General features: G+C 47.3%; 1 protein-coding gene across 1 annotated transcript in view; it reads right to left on the bottom strand.

Moving 5' to 3' along the window:
• Nucleotides 1–2,638: 2,638 nt before the first annotated feature.
• The window catches only part of LOC137892439 (protein unc-13 homolog A-like), a 24,809-nt gene continuing 5,882 nt past the window's right edge, over nucleotides 2,639–21,565 (bottom strand). The window contains exons 4-42 of the mRNA XM_068737554.1: nucleotides 20,807–20,924; nucleotides 20,544–20,667; nucleotides 20,213–20,283; nucleotides 19,963–20,005; nucleotides 19,564–19,593; nucleotides 19,190–19,403; nucleotides 17,062–18,171; nucleotides 16,835–16,937; nucleotides 15,625–15,668; nucleotides 14,966–15,044; nucleotides 14,608–14,613; nucleotides 14,420–14,494; nucleotides 14,088–14,307; nucleotides 13,251–13,478; nucleotides 13,001–13,142; nucleotides 12,630–12,799; nucleotides 12,350–12,465; nucleotides 11,572–11,735; nucleotides 11,289–11,442; nucleotides 10,965–11,033; nucleotides 10,642–10,731; nucleotides 10,205–10,339; nucleotides 9,893–10,020; nucleotides 9,584–9,669; nucleotides 9,303–9,429; nucleotides 9,112–9,208; nucleotides 7,701–7,844; nucleotides 7,513–7,590; nucleotides 6,958–7,035; nucleotides 6,788–6,876; nucleotides 6,550–6,693; nucleotides 6,192–6,315; nucleotides 5,493–5,549; nucleotides 5,297–5,377; nucleotides 4,695–4,842; nucleotides 4,377–4,433; nucleotides 3,892–3,978; nucleotides 3,623–3,779; nucleotides 2,639–3,453 (exon numbers count right to left, since the gene is read on the bottom strand). Coding sequence (XP_068593655.1) covers nucleotides 3,165–3,453; nucleotides 3,623–3,779; nucleotides 3,892–3,978; nucleotides 4,377–4,433; nucleotides 4,695–4,842; nucleotides 5,297–5,377; nucleotides 5,493–5,549; nucleotides 6,192–6,315; nucleotides 6,550–6,693; nucleotides 6,788–6,876; nucleotides 6,958–7,035; nucleotides 7,513–7,590; nucleotides 7,701–7,844; nucleotides 9,112–9,208; nucleotides 9,303–9,429; nucleotides 9,584–9,669; nucleotides 9,893–10,020; nucleotides 10,205–10,339; nucleotides 10,642–10,731; nucleotides 10,965–11,033; nucleotides 11,289–11,442; nucleotides 11,572–11,735; nucleotides 12,350–12,465; nucleotides 12,630–12,799; nucleotides 13,001–13,142; nucleotides 13,251–13,478; nucleotides 14,088–14,307; nucleotides 14,420–14,494; nucleotides 14,608–14,613; nucleotides 14,966–15,044; nucleotides 15,625–15,668; nucleotides 16,835–16,937; nucleotides 17,062–18,171; nucleotides 19,190–19,403; nucleotides 19,564–19,593; nucleotides 19,963–20,005; nucleotides 20,213–20,283; nucleotides 20,544–20,667; nucleotides 20,807–20,924 — 5,476 coding nt within the window. The 3' untranslated portion in view covers nucleotides 2,639–3,164. The remainder of the gene's footprint in view (nucleotides 3,454–3,622; nucleotides 3,780–3,891; nucleotides 3,979–4,376; nucleotides 4,434–4,694; nucleotides 4,843–5,296; nucleotides 5,378–5,492; nucleotides 5,550–6,191; nucleotides 6,316–6,549; nucleotides 6,694–6,787; nucleotides 6,877–6,957; nucleotides 7,036–7,512; nucleotides 7,591–7,700; nucleotides 7,845–9,111; nucleotides 9,209–9,302; nucleotides 9,430–9,583; nucleotides 9,670–9,892; nucleotides 10,021–10,204; nucleotides 10,340–10,641; nucleotides 10,732–10,964; nucleotides 11,034–11,288; nucleotides 11,443–11,571; nucleotides 11,736–12,349; nucleotides 12,466–12,629; nucleotides 12,800–13,000; nucleotides 13,143–13,250; nucleotides 13,479–14,087; nucleotides 14,308–14,419; nucleotides 14,495–14,607; nucleotides 14,614–14,965; nucleotides 15,045–15,624; nucleotides 15,669–16,834; nucleotides 16,938–17,061; nucleotides 18,172–19,189; nucleotides 19,404–19,563; nucleotides 19,594–19,962; nucleotides 20,006–20,212; nucleotides 20,284–20,543; nucleotides 20,668–20,806; nucleotides 20,925–21,565) is intronic.

Raw genomic sequence — 21,565 nt, 5'->3', positions numbered from 1 at the left:
AGGTGACCTGGTTCAACCTCAGCAGAGCGGTAGTGAGTGATAGCCCCCCCCCCCCCCCCCATGCACAGAGAGGTCAGAGGGCACATTGAGAACAGTGGATGAAGGTTTGTGTCAACACAACGCCTCGTTGTCTTCATCTGCGAGGGTAAAGCGTCCGTCGAAAACCACCTTTTCATAACGTCTTGCTTTGAGGGCTCCTGTTATGTCCTGGTATGTCACACATGTGCATTCTGAGATTCAATAATGGAATAAACACACGTACAAATTCAAAGTGCGGCAAAGTGAATAACAAAGCAGACGTGTAGATCATGACACAAATGTCCCTTTAATAGGAAGCAGATCACAATCAGGCTGCATTCCAGTTCCCCTTTCTCCTCATTAAGGAAACAATCAATAATGATAAGAAACAAATTAGAAACAATCCTTTGTAGAAAATAATTCTCTCATGCGAGTTCTGTGTTGACACTACATTCATATTGGTTACAGATGACGTATTCACAAGCTTTTTTTTTTAAATAAAAAAAATGGATGACTTATCATTACATAGCTATGGAAATAAAAAAAGAGATGAAAACGTTACATCAAAGAGACACGTGCTGGCACGATAAAGTTTCCCATCATGCAGTTGTACGTAGGTTCTATTCACAGGGTGGGCGTCATTGGTCTCCACGGAGTTGTGTCGGCGTGCATGCATGCATGTGTCATCTTACATGTGCCCTTTTGTGCTTGAGCAGAGATCGGTGTGTAGGTGCGTGTGTGTGTGAGTGCAGTAGTGTGTGTGTGTGTGTGCCTACATACATGAAGCAGGCAACCAACGAGCCCGAAACCGGATGATCGGTTCTAAATGTGTTTTTTTTGTTGCTGCTTTTTTCAGCTACAACCTGACATGTCAAGTGTCACATGTGGTGTGAAGCTCTTTTTTTAAAAGGCTAGTTCACCCAAAATGATCCATTTCATGTAAATGAAATTAACGGCATGAGTCGGTGTGTGTGTGTGTGTGTGTGTGTGTGTGTGTGTGTGTGTGTGTGTGTGTGTGTGTCCAAGCTAGTCGTGGTTTTTGGATTTGAACCGTCCCGTTTGATCGTAACAAGAAGGCTCTGCTGAGGATACGTAACATTCAGGAGTTTTGTTTTTGGTAGGATTCAACAGTATTCAGTAAAGACAACATGTGACAGGCCAGCAGCGACAGGATGGACCTCACCGTCACTGACATCATCAAGGTTCACATAGAGGCGACAAACGAGCCGGACTAGGACTGCGAGTGTTTGCTCACCTTTTTTCTTTTTTCTTTTTTGCAGTGAAAAGTAAAGGGGTTCGTTACGTGACGGGACTGAGAACGACATAAACGCTTGGCGGCGACTCTGATGGCTTCTTTATTTGAGGAACAGAAACCAGCTGTGGTTCGTGCAAATTTGGTCCTAAAGGCAAATAGGAATTAAAAGGACAAAACACTTTCTTTCTCTCCCAACACGTGAGGACAAGCTTACACACTTCCAGCGGGAATGGAGATTTTAATGAGTCCATAACTGAAAATAATAAAAATGATAATAACTTTCCCATTCCGTGGATCTGGATATTGCAGTTGGTGCTCCTGTATTTATATTGACAGCGCATACATTTAGGTGTGTAAATAGAATATATTGCTCACAATCTCGAATCCCATTTTGCCAGGTGTGACAATCGGCACACACACACACACACACACACACACACACACACACACACACACACACACGCACACACATGCACACACACACGCACACACACACACGCGCACTAACAAAAGACACACAACAGTGTTCTCAGGGGGTTTGTTCTCCGTAAAAAGCACAAGGTTCCGTGAAGGTACAAACAAACCACTATTGCCTTGAAGAGATGGTTTAGTGTGCAGGCAATCAGGAGGGAAGTGTCGTCCTACGTCGCGCGTCCTTTGGGCTTCCTCCACAGCGTCCCTCGCGAAAGACGTTCTGCGTGGCGGCAGTGAAGGTAGACGAGGGGGGGGGACGGGGGTGTGGTCAATTTGCCTAAAGAAGCGTGGACAGTATGTATCAGTGCGTAAACAAACATCCCAGACCACTAATCCTGTAGCCCTTTTTGGAGTTAATGTGCACTCTAGGGGAGTGGGTGTGTTAGACACGGGGGGTGGGGGGGGTGGGGGGGGTGGTATTGCTTCGTTTGTTGTGATGTGAAGCAAGAAGAGTGAAAAAATAAATAAATAAAAAAAGCACATTGTGGCGACTGCCTTCTTCTTTATCGACACACATCGGGCTCAGCGTGGTTCCGCTCCGTGGTAATGACGGTTAGTCGGGTCATAATTATAAATATTACACCAGGGTTATGGGTTATATATGCACCGTGTTCACACGGGGGAAAATATTGAAGGCCCCCAACTTGTATGTGGGAGGGGGGGGGGGGGCGGGTACGGGGTTGCCGTGTTTGCAGCAAAGTGAATCACAGTGTTCCTGGGGTCAACATGCAGGACGTTCGTACATTTAAGGACAGACTAGAATTTTTTTTTTTGGGGGGGGGGGCAAAAAGGGAGCCGATCATAGATCTGTGCCTGAAGTCCAACCTACGCAACACATCACACCGGGAGGAAGAAGACTACCCAGAGCAGACGACGAGGAAGGGGGGGGGGGGGGGGGGGGGAACAACGTACTGGAAGAACGACACACGGTCGGGCAGGCAAGCAGACGGGCAGACGGAGAGCACAGCGATGCAAGGACAGCTCTCCTGAAGACACGGAGAGAAGCAAAAGTGCAAAGTGGTCGTCCTCAAACTTTTCACGTGGTTTAGTTGTTGCTCTGCGTTGCATTATATCACATCTAAGTGTACGGCGTATAAAAAAGGTGCGACGTGTCGTGGAAAAAGGTCGAGCGAAGGGTTAGACAAGCGCTCGCTAGTGTGAGGCTAACCCTGAACTGAAAGCTTTGCGTCGGGCTGTTGAAATACTCAAAATGAAATATGAATATTTATAAACATATTCCTTTTATGTTTGCATTGACAATGTGAATGTTGCATAATGTATGCAGGTATATGTACAGTAGAGGGTTTTCATGTGTGTGCTTGTGTATTGCACACAGCTGTTTATCTATGTAGGTGTGACTATTACGGGTGTGCAGAACATAGAACACTATGTCTCTGGCGATCGGAGCGCGTCCTCCTCAGCTTCGGCCCTCCTCGGCCGAGCGCTGGTCCGATTTGAGCTTGACGAACTCCTTCGCCACGTCGTCGTTGTTGCGCTGGGAGAGGATGCGCAGCACCGTCAGGCCCGTCTCGTCCATGTGGACGCGTCTGCCCAGCGGCATCCAGAGGGTGACGCTGCCCTTGCTGGCTATGTCCTTCACCTGCACCACGGCCATGCCCACGGTGCGGTCCTCTCTGGCGAAGCAGTAGTCCTTCACGCACACCTGCAGCTCGTAGCTCTCCGGACCAACCTCGGTGCCCAAGGAGCTGAAACAAGAAGGGGTCTTTATTAATAAGTGGTTTTATACTACTATTCCAAAGTATTTCAAACTCTTCCGATACATTTCAGTCAACCACTTTGTGACTTGTTACGTGAAACTAGGATGAAAGTCGAGAACAGAGACGATAGAACCCAGCAGAAATGGCGGACACTCACAACTGGAAGCTCTCACTGAACTTGGGTGACCAGCTGTTGTTCTTGGACTTCGTGGCAAATTTCCTCTTCTTGTCGCTGAGGTGAGGGCCGATGATATAGACCTCCACGAAGGGCCTGAAGCCCTGAGCCTTCCACTTCAGGTCATTAGCAGCCACCACTGGAGGAGAGACGGAGGACGGATTAAAGAAAGACGACGTGAGGAGAAGAAAATTGTGACGCCGTTGCTTGTCTGCTCAGCTTCTTTCTTTTTTTGTTGTTTTTGTTTGTACCTTTGACATTGATCTTGTGCTCTCCATTAGGCTGGGGTAAAATGTCCACGCACATGATCACCTCGCCAACCGCATCCACTCCAGATGCTGTGAAGACACACTCAGTTTGTCTCAGGCTGGACATAACCAGAGCTTTGTGTGGTCCAGCATGTAGCACAGCTGAGATATAGAACTGGGATGGCTCAGCAGATTTTGAACTAAATTTAAACATGCTGAACTACACACACACACACACACACACACACACACACACACACACACACACACACACACACACACACAGGGACGGCTGGTAACAAGAAGAAGCAGAGTGCCACGGTCTTACGCTGCTCACCGTCTCTGGGTTTTCTTTGGTTTCTGACAGTTTGATTACAGAGATGTCTCAGCACAAGTCTGAGCTGCTGCTGCTGGTTTGCTGAGGGGGACGGGGGGGACGGGGGACGGGGAGGGACATGCAGACTTCACATAACATTGCTGACACATACCTTTCTCTGGCGGCGTGTCTTCATTCGCCGTGCACCTGAGCCCTTTCCCTCCGTGGACTGAGAGGGGACAAAAGAAAGTCAGCATTAGAGGATGAGGATGGCAGCAGAAGAGCATGTATATATATATATATATATATATATATATATATATGTGTGTTATGGCTGATTGTATAAGTAGCTAGACAACTATGGGTGTCTGTGCGACATTTAAATGTATTTAGCGCTCATGTTTTCTGCTCACTACATCCAGTATTTTGCTGGTATAGCTCCTGTAATTCACAGAAGAATTGAATATTTGTTGGCGTGTGAGGTCCGCACCCTGAGCGCTCTGTGAGAGGACAAACTTCCTGATGAGCTTGTCTGTGGCCTGGGTGTACAGAGATAAGGCGTAGCGCAGAGACTGCAGGTCTGGACTCTTTTCCAAGAATGTCTTCTTCAGGCCCACGCCGCCGGCGTGGAAGTATTGCTGCGTTACAGATATGATGAAGTGCAGATGCGCAGGTAGGCGGCGAGGGAACGGGCAGAGAGACAGACAGAGGTTAGGACACAGAGAGCTCTAAGTGGGCAGTAGATAAATGTGACAAAACTGTTTTGCAGTGTCAGCCCTGGAGCTGTGGAGCAAAGGCAGGAGTGATTCAAAGCTGCTTTTGCAGCACTATCTCCTCTAAACCGACACTAATTTACACCAAACATGATGTTCATGATGTTTAAAGTTACATGTTTGGATTATATGTCATTGATATACATTTGAATATACATTACATTAGATTTGGGGGGTTGAGGAGCATCCTGAACCCACAGATTCACACACACAGACTGTCTGTTCCTTTTGGTATTTCTTTATGTTAACTTTACGTTAAGTAAGACACAAGAGCACCGATTTCCCAGCTGTTCTGTTTGTGTGATACATCATACGATACCTTAATAGTGTCCAGCGCCAGCTCTATTACTGCACACTGTTTAGGACTCAGAGCCTTGGCCTCCTCTCGGCCCATGTGCTCCTGCAGGACAGATCAAAGGAAAGGAGTCAAAGTCTATGAAAAACGGTCACCTTTAAAATGTGGTTCGTATCTTTTCGTCAATTCCTTTTTGTTTGCCAACGTCTATTTTCATCACCTTGAGCTTGGAGAGCTGGCCCAACTCCTTAGCCGCGTTGAAGATCATCTGAGTGCCCTGTCATGGAAAGCCGGAGAAGTGAGTGGAGAAGGGAGGGAGAGAAAGGAAAAAAAAAGGGTGGCGTTTGAGAGCGTGTGCAGTCCAGTGAGACGTGAGGTCAGGAGGTTTAGTGAGGACGGAACGCAGCACACACAAGAAACGAGTCGGACGAGTGAGGGGAACTGAGTCAAACTGCAAATCCTACACTAATCTATATATGTTTTAAATGAACAAGCTACATCTTGGGAGAGAGTCAGTCAGTTAGTATTGCAGGAAGTGTTGCCTCTGGTGCAACGTGCTGCCGTCTAAATCAGGTTTGATGCACTGATATCCACAGAGAAGGAGAAACAAAAGGCTACAGAGGGTGGTGTAACGGCTCCTGGTAAAAAGTGTCTCTTCATGCAGACAGATTCTGCAAACACACACACACACACACACACACACACACACACACACACACACACACACACACACACACATACTTACAATAACCTAAGAAAGGAGAGAGAATGGGGTAATGGCAGGATAGATGGGTTAATGTACACAATGGACCAAATCAATGAAAAGGCACTGAAATTAAAAAAAAAGCAGAGAAGACAGAGAAGATGAAGAAAATAGGAGTGAATGTCTATTCTTTTTTCTTTTTTTTTTACTACATACCGACTGGTCAGTGAGAGTTGGAAGCACGATCGTTTTTTCCATTGTATTCATCACTAGTTTCCACAGCTCCTTCAGCACTCTCTTCAGGACCGTCTTCTCACAGATCTTAGCAAACAACGACAGGCTGAAACACAAAAACACAACATGTATGTTATATATATATATATATATATATATACATTTATGGTGTGTGTGTGTGTGTGCTTGTTGAGGCCATGTTAACGTTCATAAAGGTACTAATGATGGACAACTCTAAAGACTAACCAGGACTAAGAATCAGACCAAACATTAATGCTTCTGAGACACATCCAATCAGTTATGTAACAGTATTGATGTTCAACATCCAAGTCATGCTCACTTGCTGTCCAGGAAGTCCATGATGGGCTGCAGGACGTTGTCGGCCTCCTGAACCACGCTGCCGTTGGCCGGGACGGTCTGACCTTTGACCTGGGCCAGGATGTCTCCCATTTGCCTCACGTTGTCCTCGATCTGCGGCTGGAAACTGAACAACGCGCAAACAGACTTTGAAAAATCAGCAGGAGAAACCGAGTCCAACGTGTCTTAGTTCCACGCGGGAATCAAACGGACGCGCCCACCTGACAGCAAAGATGCGGCTGAGGTCGTCCATGACGCTGTTGAGTTTGTTCTGCAGCTCCTTGAGGAAGTCACTGGCCTCCAGGTTCAGCTGGGAGAAGACAAAGAGGACGAATAGAAGAGCCACGTTTCCATCGCACAATCACAACAACGGCATGTGTGGAAAACTCACGTCTTTGCCTCCCATGGCCTCAAACATCTTCTCCAACTGAACTCTGAGCTGCTGGATGTTATTGATGATGATACACGGCTAAGGGGAGAAAAAAAGAAAGAAATCGTTACACACTTCTCACTCCCCATTCCTCTGTCTGCTCCCCGGTGTTTCATTGTAATCAATCAAGGTTAGTCTTCCTAACTTTTTTTTTTATTGCTTCTTTGGCAAAAGAACTCTTGGTGATGCAGGTCAGGAGCAGCAAGAGTTTTCAGTAATTACCGATCCTCCAGGGGCTCCCGGTCTCTCTGGGAGCACTTTTCCCCGAGCGTACGCCACATTCAGCTAATTACACGGCCCTGATTCACTTTGAAACACTGAAACCCGGGCAGCGGAGAGCGGGCTTATTCGGCGAAAAATGAATCAACCTGTCGACGTTCACTGATGCTCTGGATGGAGCTCAAATGAAACCATTAATTCAATCACTGCTGTTCATTCCGTTGACTCAAATCTCCATCCGGTGCCTTTGTTGTTCCAAACTTTCTACACCCTTTCATGTCTTCTACTTCCACCTACCACTTTCTCCTTCTTGACATGATTTGGAAAGTCCTTTGCAATGATGTCAGCGTAGGACAGCAGGACATTCCCAATGGTCTGAGAGAAAGAAAGACAAACAATGGAACGAGCGGTGAGAGACACATTGGGTTCAGAGTGACGACTCGGGTGGAAGCAGTGCGTGAGGTGCATTAGCAGGTGAACGTTACCTTGGCAAATCTCTTCATGTAGTTGCCGACGATCTGAGGGTCGGGACACTCCAGTTTGCGGATGATTTCGAAACTCTGGTTGAGCTGAGAGAACACGTCCACAACCGAGCAGGAGAACAAGGCGTGCTCCGACGTAACCTGGAACTGTGGAACGAGAAGAATAAAAGGGGGGGGGGGAGAGGTGTGAACGTGCGACGCTGCAGCACAGTAATATCCCAGTGAGGAGGTGGACTCCCCTGATGTTCACCGTGCCGTTACACTTCAGTGACAATGAAACTGAGCCCCTTTGGGGGGGGGGGCTGTTTTTGCTGACACGGGGATGCAGGAGCCGCCTCTGGCGACAGTAATTGGACCCAAAGGAGTCCTGACATACGAGGGAATCTTCAGCTGCTTTGAATCGACCTTCTTCTCGCTGTGTGGACATGTAGGCGCGAGCAGAGACCGAGTGTGGCATCATGTGTGCGTAACGTCGACTTGCGCCGTCGCCGCCGCACCCCTCCGCACTGAAGGTTTTTTTTTTTCATTCGCCTTTGGTATCGAGTAATTATTGATTGCCTCGAGGCCTTCGAGCCGCTCTTCTCAGCCCTCCTGGAATGTGCCGAGTCAGGAGAGCTGCCTGAATCTGCATGATAAATGCATGAATACATTTTATGAGATGGGAAATGCTGCAGGTAGGTCAGATTTAAGCTTTCATAGTGTATTTTATTACCGTCTCAGCAGAATCGGATTGTTGGATTTCAGTCAAACTTTAGTCTCACATGACTGTTTCTTTCAAAACTCACACGCTTTGTTGTGGAAAGCTGACATTGTTTTATTAATTTTGAGGAATATGCTTGTTTTACTGCGCGGTAAATATGAAGCTTCGACCTGCACAAAGACGGAAATCAGTCTACAGGAAGCCACTGCACCCTCCCAAGAAACAGTCAGTCGCCACCCGGAAAACCAGTAAGACCAGTAAAGCCGGTGTTGCTTTTACACGTTTGCCGTATGTATTCAACAAACAAGGGATCACATGTTACCTAGTGAGCGTTAGAGGTGCTGGTAGGTAGACCAGCACCTCTAACGTCTTAATGCTAAGCTAAATTAGCCAGCTGCCGATGGTAGTTTCATACTTTACAGATGTTTGAGTCTGTATCATCAATCTTCTCATCTAACTCTTGGACAAAAAGGAAATAAATGTATTTCCCTGAATCTAAAAAGTAGTCCTATAAAATAGAAAATGATAACAACTCAAACGGAACATTTGAAAACCAGGAGTTGTTGGGTGCAGTCTCGTATTTAGAGGTCGTGTTTTACAGCACTTGCAGAAATGCCAGCAGCAGACTGTTGTGGCTTCCTTTGTGACAACGCCAGTTAGCATGCTAGTAGGCTAGCATTTTACTCATGAAGGGATTTAGACGGACGCAGTTACCCCGTCTTTTTTGTCCCTCTCCAAGGCTCCATGCAGAAAGTCTCTGGACACTTCTTCATTCTCGTCCAACCACATGACGACGAACGGTTCGAACCAGCTGCAGGACAAAGGAGCGAGCGGAGACAACATGAGCCTCTGTGCCAAAAGAAGAGAAGAAGGAGACGTGCGGACGCTGTTCATGAGATACTTACGCCGGGTACTCCGGTACGTGCTTCTGGAAAGTGGACAGCTCCTTGACGTACTCGTTGTAGAGCCACTTCACCTTGAAGTGCAAGTTCATGTAATCTGCGCTTTTACACAGGCGGTTCTTCTCATGCTCTGAATATCAAAGAGAAACAACGAATGAGGAAAGTCCCTTTTTCCTTATATCCAAATAAAACACACACTCATCCACAAACTAATGACTCCTCTTAATTATAGGCCTGTGATCCCCCCCCGTCCCCCCCCGTCCCAACAACACACAAACACCTACCCTCCATGGCGTATTTCATATCTTGTGCAAACATGTTCCACATGACTTCGGCGCTGATCTTGCCCACGTTCAGTTCCTGGGGAAACCTATAAGAGGCCGTACTCTGTGTTAAATCCAGCTCTGTATCCAGTAATGGTAATCTATTATTTAACAAGATAACCCAGCCTCATGTTTATGTAACTGCAAGACACACACTTATCATCATTGTCACCCGAAACAAAGCCAATGAGCTCCTTTAAATTAACAACCATGAATAATTAAATGAATGGATTTAAAAAGAAGCAGCCGATGTTTTGAGTAAAGACTCACTGATTAAGGCAATGAGTGTAGGAGTTTTTGTCCTCCTCTATGATGGAGACGATAAGGGTGATGAGTTTGGACCAGAAGTCCAGGTTCTTGGTGCTGGGGCCCTGCTCATCCGGAGGGACCGCCTTTGACTGGGGGACAAAAAAGAGGTTGTGGATTCACAAATCGTAACGGCTACATTTCTTTGCAGTGAGAGCACAGCATCGGCGCTAAAGAGCAGGAACAACTCCACAATATACACTCCTTCTGCTTCACACACACACACACACACACACACACACACACACACACACACACACACACACACTGACTTACAGGGTCTGTCTGATATTCCCTGTTGTAGAGGTCGTGGCAGTTGTTAAAGATGTACTCGTAGGTGGAGTTAAGACAGGCTTTCACACAGTCCTTCACCACCTGGCTCGCCCTGGGGGGACTCTGCAGCTCCTGAACCTGAACACAAAAATGTTACACAACAATATGGTTTGAATCCAGTTCCCCTCAAAGAGCCGTCAGACACCCGGTCTCAGAGGTTATCTCAGCAGGAATTTAACCATAAACTCTAAACATGAACACTCTGACACACAGGAGTTCTATGATAATAGCTTCTGTTAGCACAGGGTAATGTTGTGCTGATCCTCTGTTCAGGCCTCAGGCTACTTTCCAGAAAGTACTGGAAATGTGAAGCATTTTAGTTTGTGAGCGCTACTGTGAAAAGAAAAAAAAGAACAGATGGGTCTTCAAGTCATCCATACCTTCATCCTAAAGAATGTGATGCTCGTCAAGAGATCAACTGTAGACTTGAGGTCTTGTAGTCTTTCAGGACTGCTGGCAGGGAAGTTATTCTGAAAGCAAACGAAGCGACAATTATAAACGGCACAAAATGTTCAAGTCGTAATATGAAGGAAATAAACATCACACACACAACAGGGACCGTATCAGAACATCATTGTCATTTCATCCCAAACACAGAACAGACTGTATAAGCAGAAATAGCACAACTAGAGGTGGACGGCAGCACTAAGTAAACGTTTTTGGGTTTTTTTGCATTGGTGGTGACAGGAGAAGCGGTCAGTACCCGGTACATGGACAGGTCGATCCTCAGCGAGTTGTGCAGCTGATCCAACAGTTTCACAAACCTCTCCTTCTAAACAGGAAAAAGACACAAAACAGAAGAAGAAATTTTTTTTACCACAGCTGAAAGATCGTTTGTCACGATTTAACTACACAAACACCAGGCAGGAAGTGACGAGGGCTCAGCTGATTGGACGTTTGGAGAGACGTAGGCAGGGCCACGCTGAAGTCACTTTCATCTACAGCCCAAAGGGACCAACAGCTACTCATTTCTTAGGAGTTTTTAAAAAGAAGAATAGCATTTTTTCAGCTTGAATAAGGGACTCACGCCAAAGTTTGACGCAGCGAATCGGTCCGAGGCAGAAACATTGTTGGAGGACTGGGTGGTGTGGGCGTAGTAAGCGTTGATGTTGGCGAGCAGGGTGCTCATCACGGCCGGCACGCCCGGGCACATGTACTTAGATGACAAGCAGGCAAAGTGGCTGTGGGGCGGAAGAAAAGAACATTTAAAGTGCATTTACTAAAAACAAGTGGAATAAAAGCTTCTAACTCAGGACAGTCTTATTTAACGTTCAGCGGTGCGCATGCAGAGGAGTGGCTGAGGGACTGACGTCATGGCCTGGTAGATGGACTCTACTCCGTATCTCATGGCAAACTCATCCACTATCTCCTGAGCGGTCTCCTCAAAATACACCTTCCAGGCATCGTCCCCTTTGGCGTCCGGGATCTTTACCACGCCGCCATTCTGCTCCTCGGTGGTGTACTGGAACAGGTGCTGAAGAAAGAAGAACAAAAAAAATAAATAAATAAATAAATAGCGTCTCAAATACACGTAACCGGAAAGATAACGGTGGAGCAGATCCTTCAAAGAGGCCTCAGATCTGCTGTAACCAGGAGCTTTAATGACACCAAGCGAGTGAGCGTGAGAAACGTATTCAAACATCCACTACTTTTATTCTCCGATACAGGACAATGTTGAAAACAATGTCAAACTGTAAATATGCTCAAATTCACCTTGATTCTGACTTTCAAGTTCATCATTTGAACACTGGCTGATTGCCAAAGCTCCTCACTAATTTCACGATTGTCCCTCATCCCCTTCTTATAATCCTGCAGCGTAACAGGATTATGCATGAAACTGTGAAATAGTCTACTGGACTGTGTCCGTGTCTGTCCAATAGCCAGAGAGTCCATACAGCCCTGTAGAGGTTGAAAATGGCTCAATAATTAAACAGTAAAACTGTAATGAAGAACCTGATGTTGGTGATTTCATTCAAAGAAGGAACTAGTTACCTCACATGGTTGCTCTGGCATATATAATGTTTTTCAAGCGCAAATAATCACAACAGCATTTAGAGTATTTCCAGCATGACGTCCGTTTAGACTGACCTCATGTAAACAGGTGTACTGGACATGGTAAGGAGCAACCGTCTCCTCTCCTTTGATCTCCACACTTATGTGCATCCGGATGGCTCCCGACACAGCGGACTTATCAGTCCTCTTGTCTGTCAAAAAGGAAGGTTTCTTAGTTGACTGAAATCTGTCCTATCCGCAGAGACACAAGCATTAAATGATCCGATTCTTCTTCTGTTATCTCTGTGCGACTCGCTGCTCCTCTCATCCGTCTCTTAACTCTCCGCCGTCTTTTCTCTCTTATCTTAAAACTCACCCAGGTTGTACCAAACGTCCATCTCCCCGCTCAGCGTCCGGACTTCGATGATGGTTTGGCCCAGGAAGTCGTCGCTCTCGCGTTTGAACCTCTGTTTCACGCGCGACTTGATGTCGTCGTCCTCGTCCCACACGCGAACCTTGATGCGGTCGGACGAGTTGTGGCATTCACTGTGCGAGGCAGAAGAAGTCAATGGCTGTGGTACGGAGGAAGAAATCACTTTCGTGGGGGAAACAAGGGGAAATAGGCCGAAGTGCCGCATGCTCGTCTGGTGATTCAACCATTGTTTTTATTATTATAACCTTAAGTTAGAGGTCTATACCATCCAATACAGTGAAACATCAGCTTCTGAAACACTCTACTGTACTCACAAGTGAAAGTTTTCTTCCCAGACCGGGTTGAGGTTTCCATAGATGGTCTTGGTTCTCTTCTTGGTCTTTCCAACTTGAACAGTTACATAAGGGTCACTGGAGCCAGTTTTGTCTTTAGCCTGCAGGCCTTGAGCACAAACCACTGAGGAAGAGACATTAAAACATTTAAACAATTACCCAGACAGACGTCTGAAGTTTAATTTCTATTCATAAATTTGCCTCAGTGGACAACATGACACCCTTAACTCACCGGTGATGCTGATCTTCGCGGACCATTTGGAGGTCCCGTCAAGCACGCTCTGCTTGATTTGTTTCATTTGCGTGCCGTGCGTTGTCTTGTCGAGGGCGAACACTTCCAGGATTAGCTCAAAGATTTCTGGTTTGTTCCTCTCCCGGATTTTCATGCGGTCTTTCAGGACCATGATGATGTTCTGCGTTCGATCCTCCGCCCCGTGCTTGGAGCTCTTCTCTGCAGCTCCTGGTGAGATGGATGAGTGAAGAGAGGGTCGCAGGAAGAACAGTTTTTATAGTGGAAAATATATAATTCAAGGCAATATGGCGCATAGGCTAGCAGCTTATCTCCTGTTTCCCTGCAACCCAAGATAGAATCAAATCAATTTAGACAATCGTTGACATTTCTTGGCCAGGAATCAAAACCCCAAACATTCCAATACTGTGGTGGAGACTGTATCCACAGATAATCAGAGAGTAAAACAGCAACAGATGCTGTCGAGAGCTTATGAGACTCTTTGGAGACATTCTACGTTGCATAGATTGACTCCAAAATCAGTATGGGAATTGGATAAGTCACCCCGTGTGGAGCTGAATTAGTCAAAGCGGTACGGATGCAAAGGTTACGGGTGGAAAAGAAAGGAGAGGCCGAGGAATGACAGCGCATTACTCAAGAGATAAATTAGAAAGGAAGAGGGAGGAGAATGCGAGCGTGGATGGAGGACAAGAATAATGGGATGTCAATCGGGCAGAAAGATTCAGAGGAGGTGCTGAAATAGTTTTAGGGTTTGTGTGCACGCCAAAGTAAAAAAAAATATGAATTTGTTTAAAAGTGTGTCGATTCTGGGATCCTTACTCTGCAGACAGTCGGCGTTGAGCAGGTCTTGGCACTTATCGTGGCATTTGACGCCGCACTCAGAGCAGCGCATGCCTTGTCGGGCGATGCCCCAGAGCAGCCCTTCGCATTCGTAGCAGTAGGTGGGCGTGGTGGCCGTCCACACCTCAAAGTTGTGCGGCGTAGTGGAGGAGATCGGGTAGATCAGAGCCTGCAGGGTCTTTTTATAGACGTGGCTTTTCTGCAAAAAAGGGCACGGAGGAGAGAAATGTGAGTTTGATGCCAGGCAGCGATTAAAAGGCCGGAGGAACCCTGAACAGATTGGTGTAGAGGTGAGCCGAGAGGAAACCCACCAGCTCTTCGTTGCCCAGAGTGGTGGAAGCCATGGCGGAGGTGATTCCAGCCTTACGAGAGCTCTGCACCAGAGACTGGGGACAAGAAGAGGGAAGAAAACGGAAGAAAAACAGTTCAATGTCTGAACGTGAACTACACAGTGGACTTCAGCCACGAATACATCTGTAAGGGATGAACAAGCACTCACCATAGCCTGAGGAGTCCAGGCAGTGACGGAACAGAGGAGAGGAGACAAAGAGACGACATGTGAGGACTTTCAACCAACGAGCTGAACAAATATTCATGATGTGTTGTGTGTGTGTGTGTGTGTGTGTGTGTGTGTGTGTGAGCCACTATGCGTCTGAAAGGTGCGCCCTAAACTCCAGAGAACGTTGTAACTGCATTGATTAAACACCGTAGTTATATTAATGCCACAGAATGATTTCAGGACACACATCCCAGTATTGGTGAACATTATTGCTCGTGTGTGTGTGTGTGTGTGTGTGTGTGTGTGTGTGTGTGTGTGTGTGTGTGTGTGTGTGTGTGTGTGTGTGTTTGCGTCTCACCAGATCTCTGACGAGAGGAATGGCTTTCCTCTTGCGGAGGTCAGGCATGCTGTCAATACTGTACAGAGCACCTCCCATTCTGAGTGGGAAAGGAATGAGCGGTTACACATTCTCACGAATATGTTCAGCAGATTTAAACGACGGTCAAAATGTCTTCCTGTGACGTTGTGTTTTGTCACTACGGGGCAGATGCAGTTCCCTCCATCACTGCTCCTAACGCTGCCTCCGTCAAGGACCGGAGAGTTTAATTATGCGGACTGCCTGGTCTCAAACAGTGGGAATGACACTCCACCACACGCCCCGGGTGTAATTATTGCTGAGTTTTTTTTATTTTGCTAACTTTGCACTTATTTAGTATGCAGCCTGAGTTCCACTCTGAGGGTCTGCCTCATCTACAAATGACCTGCCAGCTAAGTCGGGGCAGCCCACAGCGTTTAATACTCACTGGCCAAATGCCATGAGCTGAATGAGTCCGAACGGAGGATTCCCGGACTAAAGAAGGGCATTTTCAATCCAAAGCATCGGCGGCAGATTCCCCACAATGAGCCGAGGATCATTTTTAGCTGACGTTGTGGCAGTTATTGCATTAGCTAATAAACTGTGTGATTTATAATTTGTTCCATGCAAGAGAAAGTATATTGCTTGAAGGAGACACTCACCCTCCTTTGCCAAACCACAGCGAGCTGGAGGTCTCTCCTCGAGCCTGAGAGAGACGAAGAAGAAACGTCATCACTGAGAAACAAGCAACCTTCAGTTCGTCTCTGCAGCCTTTTCAAGTTTCAATAAGGCTGCATCAGTAGAGTTCAACTATCTGATTGTGAAACAGAAATATTTGGCTTTTTGCATTTAAATTTGGATCTCATTTCTTCTACTTTTTTTTTTAAATCAGTGGTTGTAAGCTGGCTGGCTTCAGTAAAAAACTCTGATGTTCTGCTGTTGCTCAAGAGTCTCAGAGGTTCCTCTCACAATTTGTAAAACTGGGAAATAAACCTGCCAAGACTTGCTCAATAGGCACCAGTTCAATTCAATAAATGTCACCTTTATTCATGTCATTAGAGAATGCAGGTTTTTGCATCTTTGCAACAAAAAAAAAGTGCTTTGCCTAAATTTTTGGGAGAATCTGATGCAGTGTGGCTCATAATCAGACTGGATGACGTCTCTCGATATAACAGAAAAGATGAGTGAGCGTAGTGACGTTCACACACACACAGGTTTGTACCTACCTGTCAGCATGCTCCACTGATGGCCGAGCAAAGTGCATGCGAGTGTCACTATGGCAATGACATGAAACTGAAAAGCAAACAAAGTGGGGGTTTTCGGCAAAAACAAAAGAAATTAAAAGAAGACGAAACAAAAAGGAGCCAAATGTACAAAAAGGCAACGTGACACACATCGACATAAACATCGAAGCAAGTGATTAATTCTCTGCACAACTGAATTCAAAAGTAATGAATAGAAACATAATATGTGAATAAAATATGCAAGTGAAAACTGATCAAGCAAAATGTAATGTGTAAAACTATATCAAGCAGTGGTGTGGTTTGCTGCGTGTCGGAGTCATCGGTGTTTTTATTTTAAGAAAACTAAAAAGGTAGCGGTCGTAAAATCTGAAACACATCAAGTCTGCTTCCTGCTGTCCAGCGAAAAAACGAGATCAAAATAGAACTCAAAACCTACTGCATGTCCCGGGTCCTTCACATTAATAATGCACTGCACACATTCATATTTCAAAAACTTTGGAGACACTTTTAGAGTCTCTTGAACTCGGGTATAATCTTTTAAAGAACAGAGTGGAACTGCATCAGGCCTGCAGCTCTGGACTGCTGCGACGGACAGATGAGAGGGTGGGGTTCAAACCAGGGGTCTTACCTCCCGAAGCTGTTCTAAGACTTTATTGTAGAGCCTTAGCCAGTTCTCTTTGGCTCTGACTGCTGGATCCACTGGCTCTTTGGGCTCCTCTACGACTGGAGGACTAAAACAAAAACACGTCTTTAGCTGATAAATGTATACGATTGGTGGTGAACGTGTTGTTGCTCTTCTAGCCTATTTCTGTTGTTGAATTAACTGATCTGCTTCCGTTCGACCGTCTCCCTTACCTCTCAGGCAGCATCTCTTCTTCCTCTACTGGTGTCGGCGGCCTGCTCTCTTCGAAATGCTCCTCTTTCTCCTCCATGGGGAACTCCTCCTCTGGCTGAGCGGGGGGCGTCCTGGCCTCTTTTTCCAACACCATTTCCTCCTCTAACCACGGCTCTTCCTCCAGCTGGAGGGCCTGGTCCTCGGGGGCGGCCGATTGTGTGGCGGTGGCAGCGCCGTCGAGGTGGGATTGAGGCTGCCCGGGGGACTGGGTCTGCTGGGAGGAAGGGCCCACGGCAGTCGAGGGGGGCTGGGAGGCCGAGTTAGCCGCGGCGGCGGGGTGGGATGGAGGGATGACGCTGGCTGCGGCAGACTGGTGTTGTTGAGGTACGGCGGAGGCTGGAGGGTGAGACTGGGCAGGCTGCCCGCTGGGAACAGAAGACAAGAAAGTAGAGGCCAAGCCTGTGACTGCAGCAGTCAGAGGTTTGGCCATTGAGAAGAAGGAAGTGGCAGACGGGGCTGGCTGCGGCTGAGGCTGCGGCTGCGTTTGTGGCTGGGGCTGTTTAGGTGGTTGGGTTGTTGGTTGACCAGAGGGGGGTTGTGCTGACGGTGCCACGGCGGGTGGATGAGACTGGTTGGATGCTTGGTTGGGGGCTTGAGTAGGGGCCTGCTGTTGGTGTAAAGACGGCTGTTTCTCCAGAGGCGGTCTGGAGCTGGGCACATCCAGAGTCGGGGCGGCCGTTGACGTTGGGGTCGGGGTAAACGGAGGCTCCATGTCCTCACTGAGGGTCCCGTCCAAGTTGTACAAATCCTCCTCATCGTACAGCATCTCCTCATCCTCATAGAGGCCCTCCTCTTCTCCCTCGTACAGTCCTCCGTCGTCCTCCTCGTACAGAGCCGCCTCCTCTCCTCCGTCTTTGCTGTAGCCGCCCTCGTCGCTGTACGCCCCCTGGGTCTCATCGGGGTCCCAGTCTGGAGAGCCTTTACTGTAGCTGACCGAGGAGTGGCAGGAGTGGTAAGAGTCGTTCTCGTCGTAAGGGTCTCTCTCTCCGTACTCGACGCCGTAGTCCTCCTCGCTCAGCTGACTGCTGCACCGACTCAGCTCTGCGGACGATGCATAGCTCCCCGACGGACTGCAGGGAGGAGAAGTCAGGGTCAGGGTGCAAGACATGCCCAGGAGAGGGTCACTATCAAAGCACTTATGAGGGATGCAGGTTTGCATGTGAAATAAATGGTTTACCCTCCCTTTATGAACTATAATCTCAAAAAATGCTTACGGGACAATTTATTAGAGCACTCAATGGCCTCTACACGTTACACTCTACCGGACAGCCTTACTAAAAACCTTTTCTACATGTCTTTGGGTGGCCAGGAATAATGTTGAAGGCTAATCGATGAAAAGCACTGGGGATACAAGAGAACCAGACAAGCACGGAGAAATAGAGCAGAACAGAAAGGTGACGAAAGACAAAAGAACAAGCATCCAGAAATGCAACAAACGGGGGGGGGGGGAGAGGTATTTATAGTGCTTGACGAATGGGGATATTAAAAACAGAATAGAGGCACAGAGAGGAAGGAGGGCGGTTGGTGGTAGAGGGAGATAATGAAGACAAGGAGGGAGTGGTGAGCACAGAGACAAAATAGAAGGAGAGAGGAGAGAGCGAGTGAGTGTAGGGAGCAGAGAGGAAAGAGGGGAATGAGAATGGGCAGGGATGAGAGGAAGTTGCTCTGTCCAATACACTCACACAAGCAGCTAATCTTATGTGCAGTATTGACCGTTAGATTGCCAGTTGAATAATTCATAAAGCAAGAGGTGAAGGGATGCATGGTTTCAATCCCAGTCTGTGAGAAATATGTCGATACGAGCCGAGAAATTAAACAGTATTGTAAACAAATGTGAAGGCGAAATAGCATCTGGTCTGTAGGACCCGATGAAGGACTGGCGCACACACGCACACACACACACACACACACACACACACACACACACACACGCACACACACACGCACACGCGCACACGCACACACACACACACACACACACACACACACACACACACACACACAGGGCGGTCATTGACTGTGTTCATTCACTAGTGGCCATTTCTGTCCGAGCAGGAAGAGGACAGGTGTAAATAATAAAACACACACCTGACCGTCCTCTGATGTTGGTAGTCGAGGTCCTGGCTGATGCCAGAGCGTGGGTAAGATAAGCTCCTGGAGCTGCGGTGCTGGTGGCTGATGGGATACTGGTGGACCGAGGCGTTGGGCTGGGACGTGCTGTAGTAGGGAGGGGGGATGCTGTTACTGGTTTCGCTGCGATAGTCGCTGTCCCTGTCGTCCACAGCGCTGTCTGGGTCTTCGTCTGCGCAGAGGTGCGAGAGAAAAGAGCGGTGTGCAAATGTGCAGTGACAGGACGAAAAGAAGAGACAAGAGAGTGAATGTGAAAGGATGACAGGATGAAAGTGATGATCCCAGTTGACGACTTGTCCTGACATGGCCGTTTGTACACTGTGTACACTTACTTTGTTGGTCTCCCCACAGACTCCAGTTACCTGCAATAAAACAGGACGGTTGTCAGTATTGATTATGAATTGCACTGGTGTCCAAACATAAGCATGCATTCACACAATTAAAGCATTATTAATGTTCCCACGTTGGAGCCGGTGAATGGAAAAGAGAGCACAGAGGCAGCGCTGAGCCTCCCGAGTCTCTCCACCTTGCAACCCCCCCCCCCCCCGACAGCTGGCTCAGCATCTCGGCGGAGCGCGCCTCCGGACATCTGATACCCGTATCGATCCTTTTACAGCGCTGCCATCTTTTGACCATTTAACGCACAGTAACCCACGTGTGGTCACACTGACGTCTCGACAGTTAAAACGCAGAATTCTCTTGTTCGGCACAAAACAAAAGGAGTCACTCACAGCACTGGGTTCCTGGGACACGTAGGGGGCGCTCCTGCTCCTCCTGGTAAGAATGGTCAGACAAATGTAAAAAGAGATTACCGTGTAAACAAAACGTAAGTGCTATGCCTGTGTGCAGGAGGTGGAGAAAATGTACAGTTGGATTTCATCTTGTAATGTGTGATATAGTTAAAACCCTAATTTATCATGTTGTGCACGCTCCTGAAATGCGAGAGCTGAGGTATTAAATCAAAATGGCTTGACGGCTTACATCTTGGTCCCTCATGGCATTGAGCTGCTCCAGTTTTTTAGCCCAGTACCGCGCCTCATCCTCAGGGATATCTGAAAACAACAAGGCAGACAAGCTCAGGTGGCAAAAAAAAAAAAACAAGCCTAATGAGGCTCCGCCTATGTAGGGTGGCAAAAGAGTTACACTAAACATAGGTATACATATACCACTGTCTGCTGTGGAAACATACAGACAGACATTCAAGTCCTCCTGTCCTTCCTTCAAGGGTTGATGAGTTCCTATATCTTCATATTCTCATCTTCTCCATCCTATTGACGGTCTCTGACTCTTGATGCTAATATTGATTTCTCACCGAGGGGCAGTTCAAAGCGCGTGTCGAGCAGCACCAGGTGGAGGGTGGGCTCTTTGGTGCCGCAGATCTCGTTGTCGGTCATGATGACCTGAGAGTCCAGCGTGAGCCACTCCCCCGGACCTTCCTGCATACAGAGAGACAGTTTGCAGCTGACGCACAAACCGAAACAAACGGAATTGAAAACACGTCCGACCGCCGACGGAGCGGGTCCCTCGAGTGCAGAGTGTTTAGCTACGGTACTTCTCAAGCGGTTAGTGGCGAACCTCATTCGACTGTCGGATGCTGTGGAGGGGAATCCACACGGTGCCGACCATGGTGTCCCAGATCAACCCTTTGTTCCACACCTCTACTGTCAGACCCAGGTCCAAGCGGTTAATTTCGCTGGATAGGAAGAGAAAGACGAGAAAAACATTAAAATCCAAGAGAAAATGTACATTTTTTTGAGGTACTTGTACTTTAAATATTTAGTTGACAGCTGTAGTTACTTTTCAGATTAAGATTTTACATTAAAAAAAACATATAAAATACAGTGCAGTGTTAAAGATTACACCTGTAGTCGTTCAAGGACAGGACAGCAAGAATTTAGAGGAAAGGACATTTTGCTGAAAATACTTTTACTGAAGTGGGAGTTTGACCAACGGACTTCTACCATCACCATTTAAAGACAAATGCTAAACACACAGAGGCACTCACACACACACACACACACACACACACACACACACACACACACACACATGATGCACAGTTAATTACTTGGGCTTCATTGTGCCAAAATATAAGACGTGTCTCCGTGGGAGCAAGCCTGAGAGAATCTAACATAAAACATTTACAAGACAGAGAGAGAGAGAGAGAGAGAGAGAGAGAGAGAGAGAGAGAGAGAGAGAGATATGAATGAAGGGAGGAAAGAAGAGGAGTGTGATGAAGGCAGTGGAGGAGGTGATTGTATCGCACGCCTGGAGGAGGAGAGTGGGAACTTTAATTAAGAAATAGGGGGGACTGGATTTCCCGTCTCAGCGGTG

Source organism: Cebidichthys violaceus, unplaced genomic scaffold (assembly GCF_023349555.1).
Source record: "Cebidichthys violaceus isolate CVI_PGR_0920_01 unplaced genomic scaffold, fCebVio1.0.p SCAF_8, whole genome shotgun sequence".
NCBI lineage: Eukaryota > Metazoa > Chordata > Actinopteri > Perciformes > Stichaeidae > Cebidichthys > Cebidichthys violaceus.
This window is presented reverse-complemented; position numbering and strand designations above follow the sequence as displayed.